Raw genomic sequence first — 11,009 nt, 5'->3', positions numbered from 1 at the left:
TATATATTCATATATATATATATATATATATACATGTATATACATACATATGTAGAATGAATTGTGATGAATGTCTCAGTATTTTACCATAGGAGATGAATTACCGACTGTAATTGGAAAAAGCGTAAGAGACCACGCCTAAAAGAGAAATATTCATCTCCCATGGTAAAACATTGAGACATACATTACGATTGAGTCTGTATGTATGCATATGTATATATATGTATGTATATGTATGTATGTATGTGAGATACATTTTTATTATACTTTTGATAAATATTGAACGATTGCGAGGTCACTGCAAACTCTATTGTACATAATTTTGTATTCTATATATTGTCAATAATTTCTACAATAATGGTTTGTATAAAAAGAAAGGATCAGTTGCAAATAATTCAGTTTAAATTCTTACGGTTTTTTGTGTAGCTATGGCTGCGTTCAAGGAGACGTTATTAGCACTATTTGTGTCATTTTATCGTTCATATATGAACGATGAAGATAGAATAACACAAATAACGCTACAACAAATAGCGTTTTTCCAAACGCATCTTATATAAATAATTCAATGTTTTCCTCATGATCTTATATATATATATAAATATATATATAAGATTATTACTGGTTGATATATTAAACTTTAAGAGAAAGAATTCATAAATCTAGAACTAACTTATTTTTTATTTAAGATTAATTATTTTTATTATTGAATACATTAATCGTATGAAATGCCAAAGATAATGATTGCGTTCCTTCGTTTTATGTTCGTTATCATGCTTCTACATGATAGACTTTTAGATTCAACATGATGGATTTTTGGAATCGCTTTTGGCATTCAAACGGTTAAATAACAAGAAAACCAAATATTAGTTTTCAAGCCATATAAACCAAATGAAGCTAACCAGTTTGTGTTCAAATTGCTGTGGAAAAAGTTCACCCATTTTTTTTCGAAGAAGCAATGTTATTTTATATAATCAAGATTGGGAAAGTTACTTTGTAAAAGTAGCTAGTTACAGTTTCAGTTTTTTTTTTGTTTCAAAAAGTAACTAGTTATGGTTTCAAATTATCTATTTTAAACGAATTACAGTTACAGTTACTCAGAAAGTAACTTTTTCAGTTTCTTTATTATTACAGAACAACATGAATAACATTTCGATATTATTAGAGCTAACAAAGGAAAAGATTGATTTACACGTTTACATTTTTATATGTTAAATAGGTTGTATATGATAACGGTACTGTAACTTTCGTGCCTTATAACTCGAAAAGTACTTAGTGAAAAAATGACTTTATTATAATGTTTTGAAAAGTTTCTCCATATCAGCTATTAAATTAAATCTGGAATGAAAATTAGGGTATCCCATTAAAAAAAAATCGACTTAATCTTAACATCTTCCAATGAATGTAATAAATAAATAGATTTTTTTAAAGCCTATAACTTGTTTGAACCATTTTTCTCAAAAATACTTTGTTTTTAAAACCTATTCAATCATTTCCAGACTTTTGACTAATTAAAGAACTTTCAATCTTAAAATGTAATAAACAAAGCAATAAAAACAAAGCTACTGAGTTATAGTTACAGTTAGAAAAGAAGAACGTAGTTATATTAAAGTTATTGAAAAAAGTAACTCTAACTGTAAAAGTTTTTATACTGACGCTAGACAGTCATTTTTAGCGTCAAAAATTTTTGATATTTGTGAATTTTTATCACGTGATCTATTTTGACGCTACAAACGTCAACGTCCAGCATCATAATGAAAACACGCTTTAACTTAGTTTACAAAAGTAAAAGTAGTACTTTCCAATCTTGTAATAATATTTAAATCTTTGTTTCTTACATTGTGTAAATGAATTGTAGGCTGCTATTATTGTCATTTAATTGAAGATAATTGTACATTAACTAAAAGTGTTTTTCCTATAGATATCTAAAGTGCTGATATATATTGAATCGTGTCTTTTTATATAAAAAATATGTTGTTTGAAAATATTAAATTCTTTTTTTATGTAAATATTTAATTTTTTATTATATATAATATATTATTATATATATTTATATATATATATATATCTAATATAGAAGAAATTGTTTATTTCTTAAATTAAATACAATATTATGAAGTACACAATTATAAATTTTAAAGAAATATAATAGCAGCTGTTTTTAATTTCAGTATAATTATATCACATCATAAATGTAACAAGTTTTATTTGTCTATTCTGTATATTTGATAACTGATCCTTTATTAATTATTACACTTTTAGAAGAAAAATAAAATCAGTATTATTTTTTTCATACTATACGAATTAACCAAATTTTTTACTTTCTATATTATTTACCAGATTAGAACAGCAATTTGTATGAAATATATCTAATTTAGCATTATCAATTTAATATTGTATTTGTTTATGAATTTTATTATTTTATGATTACAAATGGATGTCGATTTGAAAAATCTGACACAGTTGAACTGAATATTGTAGTATACCAAAAATTCTGAAGAAAGTAAATGTATTTTTTTTTTGTAGTATAAATTATTGTCAAACTGTATGTTTCTGGTAACAAACATTAGTATTTTTTTACTATGTGCATATGCATATAAACTGTATCTAAAGATTTTATGTAATAATGATGATTAAGGAGATAGTTGGGTTCTATGTATAGAATCAAAACATCATTTTTGTACGTTATTCTATATTTTATCTTTTATTAGTTAAAAATGGATATATTGATAATTATTTGTACAAGGTTTGTAGGTAAATAGAGGGGATAAAACTGAGTCCTATACCATTTTGTGATTTTTGCAGTAATTAACGGGATATTAATTACTAAAGATGTTGAATGAGCCTAGCTTGGAGTTTTCGAAACTCGAAACTTTTCTAAGTTTCGAGGTTTCGCGATTTTGTTCTCGCCGCGCGCTTGTAGTTAGTATTACACCGAATACACGTTTATTCAGTCTTTAATAATTAATATTTTATTAAATGTTGCAAAAATTACAAAATGATATTGCTCGACTCAATTTAGTTTGCTGTATCTGCCCACAAGCGTTGTTAATAATTAATAGACACTACGTGTATTTTGTCTGTGCATACATACACAAAATTCGTAACAGACGATATAATCGAGATGATTTTTTTAAATAAAAAAAATAAGTCGAAAGCATAGAATAAAATTTTTTTACATGAGGCTTTGTTTTCGAAAAAATGTACTTTAAATATCCTACAGATTTAATTTATAAATTAAAACACTTAGAACACGTTAGAAAGCGTTCATAGAATTTACTTCAAAGAGCAGAATTATGTTCGACAGAATGGATAACATTTTCAATAATTTATAATATTTATATATTTAAATGTAGTAAAATTTATAATTCGTGAATATTTTATTTTTATCATGTATTTTTGATTACCCAGTACAATAGTGAATACAAACATGAGCAGAGATAAGTTTACATCCAAATCCATGAGTCGAGACATATTAAATTCATACGTATCCGATATATATGTACGACGCATATGTAAAATCGATTTTCTCAGAAACAAAATCTCTTGAAAAAAGAGATTTTGTTATACGTTTTCGATTTTTTCATGTAAAATTATCCTCTTTCTGATATTGTCAGTTCATGAATACACGTATGTATACGTATACATGCAATACATATTTTTCCAAACATCATTATAGTTATGCTACAAGCCATTCCAATTATATAGATTATTTATTACATAAAATCTTTGTTTTAATGTGTAAAAGTTTAATAAAGCGGAATAAGTTTATTAACAAATAAATATTTGTACACATCTTTATTAACTAGAATTATTCTAATTATGTATTAAATTACGCATATATGTATGTATATATGTATGTATGTGCGCGTGTCGCGTGTATGTACATATATGCTGTGCGTCTGTTATGTATAAAAAAGATATTGAGGTATATCGCATTTAAGCTTTTATACATAAACATTATTTCATACAAACAGCTGATTGTATAAAAAATAATTGATAATCGGTATATTTTGTAAATGATATTTTTACATTCCTATAAAGATAATCAGGTCCATTTTCATCGTTTTTATAACAATAGTATTGTCTCGAACATACCTTGTTTTTATACTAGTTTTTATGTATATGTCGTTTACAATTGATGTGTTAACACTCCTTACACAGAGAGAACATCTATGATTTTTATAAAAAGATTTACAAGAAATATAAAAAAAAACATTGACATTCATCACATAAACAAATTCGTAAGTATAAGTTTTAGTAATTATATTCTATGTACAAAATTCTACGAATAACCTAGCTTAATAGAAAATTCTTTTGATATTTAAGTAGTCAAGTCATAGATGCGGTTAAAATTCGGGGAATTATGTTACTAGCATTTGGTATATATCTTACATTATGCTGCGGTTATATTTTATTGAAACTGTATTCTTGAACTATATATCGATATATGATGATGGATGTATCATATATAGTCTATTAAGCTATTTATAAATGGAACAGAAAATATACATGTAATGATAAAAACTTGAAATTTTATTATAACATAGATTGAGACTATAATAAATATGATAACATATTTCTTGAAAAGTTCCAAAATAATTTTTATATCATTTTTCTCAAATTGTCAAAAATGATTTTGATACATCCAATTTAATCTATTTAATATATTTCAAGTCATAAAAAAAGTTGTATAAAATGCATTTAAGCCAAATGTTGAAGAAATAACGTCATATTTATATATACTTTTATTCACACTTATATTCATAAATTAAAGAGAAGGAAATAAGAACTATTTTATTTACTTTTTTCCTGTAATATATTAAAAACAAGGATATGAATATTAAAACGAAGGAATAATGGATTGCGTATGTTTGTGTATACATAGATAATTAATTTTAAATACTCTCATTACTTTTAGCGCAGCCATGCTCTTTATATTTTATATTTTTCATTTAAATTTAATATTTAAAAAATAATTGTTTCCATGGAACTTGGCGATATTTTTTCGTATTAATGCTGACAGACTTATAGCAAAAGTATACATTCTGAATATTAGTTGGCAAATCATTACATATTATTTATATTAATATAACATAAATTGTAAGCACAAAATTATTTTTTTATATGTAACATATTTTAAAACCAAGTAGTTTCGAATTAAGGAAATTAAATTTTTCTTTTTTAACAAAAAAAGTCAAAATTATATTTTGTACAATTTTTTAATTTTTATATTTAATATTTAAAAAAAACATCAACAAAGTTATTTTAAATGGAATTTTTGTCAAATAAAATTTAAGATAAAATATAAGTTTATTATGAATTCTTATTTTTCGATTTCTTTATAATCACGCTTCTTAAAAGTTCCGTAATGGTTACACCGAGATCAAAATGATCCCAGAGCACAATTAACTTATTATACACACATATATATATGATTTCGTTCTATGAAGTAAAAAAATTACCGATTAAATGTGCTCTGGGATCATTTTTAACCCTACTGTGACCACGAAGGGTTAAATTTAATTATTGAAAATTCTTGAAATTTATAATTAGAAGATATTTTAACGTGTGACATTTCTGTTTGAAGTTTATGTTAAAATCTACCCCATTATTCAGTGGAATAAATAACAGTCTCATGACTTACATTCTATGTATACACATAATGTAACAAAACGAAATTGTTTAAATTGTGTATATTTTCTCATATTTTATAGTGATGTCTCTTTAGAGGTATACAGGAGAGAGTGTTCTATGTATTATCGAAATACAATGAAAAAAATATGAAAAGGAGATATAATAGTTAACGAGAATAATGTAAATGGTACAGATGCATAAACAATAATCTGTGACGTTTGAAAGCACAATAATATATTTAATTTTTTTAACGGTACTATAAAATGATTATTGATAATAAATTTTTGTAACATTTTTAAATTATATATACTTCCTACATTTCATGATTTTATTGTCTTGCATTTTATTATATGTGAGCTAAAGAATGTAGATATGTCGTGCCTTTTGTACATTGTACATTTGTATATAACAATATTTTACATGAATTATTATTACAATGTAGTTTATACACAAATAATAAACAATTTTAAAAGACATAATGGTATGTTAATTTACTAATGACTAATAGATATACCCAATTGATTATACGATAAAAAAAATATTTTATGTAACAATAGGCTAACAATAGATATTAGTGTGACATTAATTTACTTGTTCAGAAAAAAAAACGTTATTGATTACTTAATTACATCAATGGAAAATGTATTGTTATTATAATTATTTATTATTCATTCGTGATTCATATATTGATATTAAGGCTCCCGGGTACTTATCTCAACCATATTGAATCGTGACATCATGAACCTCATGATTCAGTATGGTTGAGATTGATAACTCAAGGAGTCTTAATATTATATATTATTGTGTTATATGTGACCATAGACATGAAATCATACCACTAACCAATAATATAAATGCATTTCGTATGCGTATACGTTAATTTTATATAATAAATAAGTACATCATTTTTTATTGAAGTATTAATTATTACATTTATTTATAAATCGTGGTTTTATACAACGAGTATATATACTGTTAATTTTTACAATTGTGTGTACGTATGTGAAAAAAATAGCTTAGTTTTCAATCCTAATAATAGTAATTTTTCTTCAAATATTGCTAATATGCAATATGCACTAAATAATACAGTACAGAAAATATTTTATCTAAATACATCACATTGGCAGTTATTCTAAGCGATTATAGTAATTACATTATATTTGTTCAAATATTTTTTATATTGCAACAACATTTACATTTTTCTTGCTTTAGTAATATATAGTATCAAAAACGTATACAAAAGTAAAAATATAACTTCATTTTTTCAATTAGGAAAAAGCTTGTAGAACTGTGCAGTCTTTTACTATGTGTTTTGGCGATAAATGTTTGCATAACTAGACTGCTCACTTCAATATGCTTGTTGCTAAGCATGATGTAAAATAAAGTCACCAATCGTTTAAAATTAGGGAGGGACTGCCCAATTTTGTAAAAATAAATTTGAAATAATAAGTGAAAATAACCAGTATGAAATATAATAGTTGTCAATTAACATATAAAGAATTTTGTAATTTTTATTTAAATTCAGATTTATAAAATACATTCAGTAGAAAAGTAAACAAAAAAAATAAATTCGTAATTTTTTATGTAATTTTTGTTGTGATCTCATACGATGTTATATATTAAGTTATTAGTTAATTTACAAATATAATAATATAATAATATTTTTAATGCATAATAATATAATGTGTTTCATTAACACTTATTAAAAATGTTTATCTATTAAAATTTAATTACAATATTGAATTTTTTTAAATGTCCTTTCTCTTCGTAAGGAGTTATCGAAACTTTTTAGTTTCAAAGTTAAAAAACATTTTAGAAAAAGAAATTTTTTCATAATAAAAAAAATCTATATTTTTGCGAAAAATCATTGTGCTGATTTTTTTTTAAAAACATTTTGAAGCTTAGAAATTTGTTTTTATTTTTAATTTTAATTTAAAGTAGATTTTCCAAGTATATAAAATCTACTTTAAAATGTTTATTTGTTAAATTTTGTCCAATAATGCTTCATCCAAGTATAGTATTTACAAAAATAACAAAAATATTGAAAAAAATGTCAATTTTCAATATTTTTGTAATTTGGGACCAAAGTAGAGACAAAATGTCAATTTAAAAAAAGTTTTCTCTTTAAAATGTATTTATAAAAACTTCTTTATTATTTTTTTTTCACCGGGATATTTAAGTTTTTGTAAAATACGAGAGTATCACAAGTATTTTGGAATTTATGAACGGTAATATGTACATAAATGTGTAGTGTTGGTCATATAATAAATCCATCACATACACTCATACATAATATGCATACAGATAATATATATGTATAGATGGACACAGATAAGAATTTTTCAACCTCATTTTTATTTCTTTTTGATAACCGAAGTGAGTAGTCTAATTATAGCAATCTTTTAACAATAAGAATTTTAGAAAATGGCAGCATCGATCGAAGTGTATACTTTTTAATTCGTATTTTTTTCTCCTTACATTATAGTTCGATATATATCAATTATTAAATACTATGAAATGCTCTTATACAGTTACTTATGTTTACGCATATAACATAATCTCGATAGATATAAATTTGTGTATATGATACGTGTATTCAAGGAATGTAATAAGTAATATATGCTGCAAAATTATTTTCGAAAGATATCTGAGACAACTAAGAGATCTCACTTTCATTTATATCATAATAATACATGTTATATATCGCAGAAAATTACAACAAATACATATATATTCCTAGTTAATTATCACTTTTATAACGTATTATTTTGATTTGTTAATTATTGTTGTTGCTAGAAGATACATTTCTGTAACTGGAAAAAGTATAACTCGAAATTTTTCTAATACGAAAGTGTAACTATTTATTTTAAATCTTGTACTTTTAAGCTGAACTTGTGTAATTTCGTAGCAAGTTTTCCTAACTTATTACATCTCTTTAGAATAACATAAATATAATAAACTTATTAAAATCTGCGACTGTTAAACCAATTTTACACACTTACATTAAGAGTTAAATGACTTTGTCCATTCGATATAAAGCAATTACATGGGTGTAAACAATTAATTTAATTAACGGAAACATTGATATGAAAATTATAAATATTTTCAACATATATAACAATCAACAACAATTAAGTTTAAATAGTTCTACGTTTACATATCTCATATATATGTCAAAAAAAGTGAAAGAAAGGTAATAGTGTAATTAAGATATAAACAAATATAATATCAGAAAATATTGAAAAGAATTACTTAAAGGCATAAAAAGATGCCTTAATTAATATAATATTATGCTAACCTGAAAAGAACTTAGATATTTTTAATTATGAGATTCACATATGAATTATGCATAAAAGGATAAATATGTAAAATATCGCGTGTTTTCGAAGATCTATCGCTTCGCGATATTTTACACGATAAATACCACATTCGAAAAATTTTATATCCTAATGCTTTAAATTTCAAATTTATAACTATTGCATTTTCAGCACCACTATTCAATTCGCATACAAGCTTCTTCTAATTGTACATACTGAATATCGTCGTTCCACAATTCTCTCCGAATTTGTATACTCATAACAAAGTATATTTGTAAAAGACTTTCAAAAATTGAAAGAATGTACAAGTGTATATGTTCAGTTGTGCAAGCTATTAATATTTTCAAAAGTATTCTCAAACTATTGGTGCTTCTTTATTGAGATTCTCGTCGTATTTATATAAAATTAAGAAGTCTATTCTGTAACTCTTAACGACTGTAATTGTAGCACTATGATCGATAAGGGTACAGTATAAGTTCCCAAGTTATAATGAAGTTTCAATATTACAAGGCAAATTTATTTTCTTCAGTAGAAAAACTTTGAAATGTCACGCGTTGGAAATGTCAAAAAAATTAGAGTTCAAGCTCTTCAGCAGTACGCGAGAGTCTATGATTATCGATACGTCGTCGTTGGCTACGTCTTACAGCATCCGCTCTACGATATGGTTCGGACCTGAGACCAAGAAGAATATCCTCTAGAGCGCCATTGTATACTTCATCTTGTTGCAGCAACTTTTTCTCTTGCACTAATCGTGTCTTATTCTTCAATTCGTTTATAACAGCATCCTAATATGTAGATAATATGTAGCAGAATGTTAATTATAACAGAAAAAATTTTTAATATTTATATCGAAATTCGTAAATCATAATACCACAGTAAGAAAGTTATTTGTAAATTAGGGAGATAAATTAAAGAGAAGAAATTTAAGAAATTAAAGAAATTTTTTTTTAATCTAAATTAGAGAGTGAGCTGAAGTTTATCGAAAGATGGAACAATCCAACCTATATCTCACAAACTTACTGCTTGAAATAAAAATGCAAACATAACTTTTTTTACTCAATTTCTTGAAAACTCTTACTGTGGTTTAATTTTAATTCACGAATTTCGGGACATTCTGATATGTTTCATAAATATGTAGGGTATCTAAAATCAGCTATCACCCTTATATTTTGAAAATGGTTAAAAATTATGAAAAACTGCGAAATACGTGTCCGCTCATTTCGAAAGGCTGTTTCTTTAAAGGGATTAGGGAGGTTGCAAAAGCCCCTCGAAATGATCGAACGTATTTTATGGTTTTTCATAATTTTGAATTGTTTCCAAAATATATAAGGGTGATAACAGACTTTATAAACATCCTGTCTATAACTTATAAATTATTGGTATATAAATATACTAAAGTTTTAATAAAATCTTATCGGTCTTATTTCTCAACATATATTGTTTAATATTAAAGTTATACAGGCTGTTCCCGGGTTAAACCGTCAAACTTAAAGTGTGAATTTAAGACTTTAACTATAGTTGTAACTTAAAAAGTCAATATATCTTAAACGAAGCGTTTATGAGTAAACTTAGAAGAAATTTTATTTTAAAATCTTAAGTTTATATTTTATATTTTATATTAGCGGTTTAACCTGGAAATTCTCTGTATATTATATATTTATTAAGAAATGTAAAAAAGCAAGATTTGTTAAAATTATAATTTCAAATCAAGAAAAATTTAATACAATTTTTATGTATGTTACGCACTTATACGATATACGAAATTTTATAGCAATGAAAGTAAAGCGATAATAGAAACATTTTTTCAGGCAACATCAATATGAGTTAAAACATGCAAATGAGTACTTCGATTGTTATTAATAACTAACAGATGTAATATAAAGAATATGAGTTTATGAAACAAATATGTACAATATATAGTACTATATCATATTTTTCTTGTTACGAGATAGTTTCGAGATAAAAATAATTTTATCAAAATGATTTTAGGTAAAGATACTCAGCTTTGTTTAAAAAAATAAAGCTAATTTTTAATATTATCTTGGTGTGTCATATTAT

At 24.5% G+C, this 11,009-nt stretch overlaps 2 protein-coding genes across 3 annotated transcripts in view; one reads left to right on the top strand and one right to left on the bottom strand.

Annotated features, from left to right (window-relative positions):
* LOC108752891 (guanine nucleotide-binding protein subunit alpha homolog) overlaps positions 1-5,882 on the top strand; it is a 9,498-nt gene extending 3,616 nt beyond the window's left edge. The window contains exon 6 of the mRNA XM_018494072.1: positions 5,715-5,882. The gene's annotated coding sequence lies outside the window, so the exon portion shown is untranslated. The remainder of the gene's footprint in view (positions 1-5,714) is intronic.
* A 3,192-nt stretch (positions 5,883-9,074) lies between these two features.
* Positions 9,075-11,009, bottom strand: part of LOC108752801 (formin-like protein CG32138) — a 27,197-nt gene continuing 25,262 nt past the window's right edge. Inside the window, exon 17 of one of the 2 annotated variants that reach the window (XM_018493898.1) lies at positions 9,075-9,736. In XM_018493898.1, the coding sequence (XP_018349400.1) occupies positions 9,524-9,736 (213 nt within the window). In that variant the 3' untranslated portion in view covers positions 9,075-9,523. The remainder of the gene's footprint in view (positions 9,737-11,009) is intronic. The other variant, XM_018493906.1, reaches the window with a different exon arrangement.

Source organism: Trachymyrmex septentrionalis, unplaced genomic scaffold, assembly GCF_001594115.1.
Source record: "Trachymyrmex septentrionalis isolate Tsep2-gDNA-1 unplaced genomic scaffold, Tsep1.0 scaffold112, whole genome shotgun sequence".
Lineage (NCBI taxonomy): Eukaryota > Metazoa > Arthropoda > Insecta > Hymenoptera > Formicidae > Trachymyrmex > Trachymyrmex septentrionalis.
This window is presented reverse-complemented; position numbering and strand designations above follow the sequence as displayed.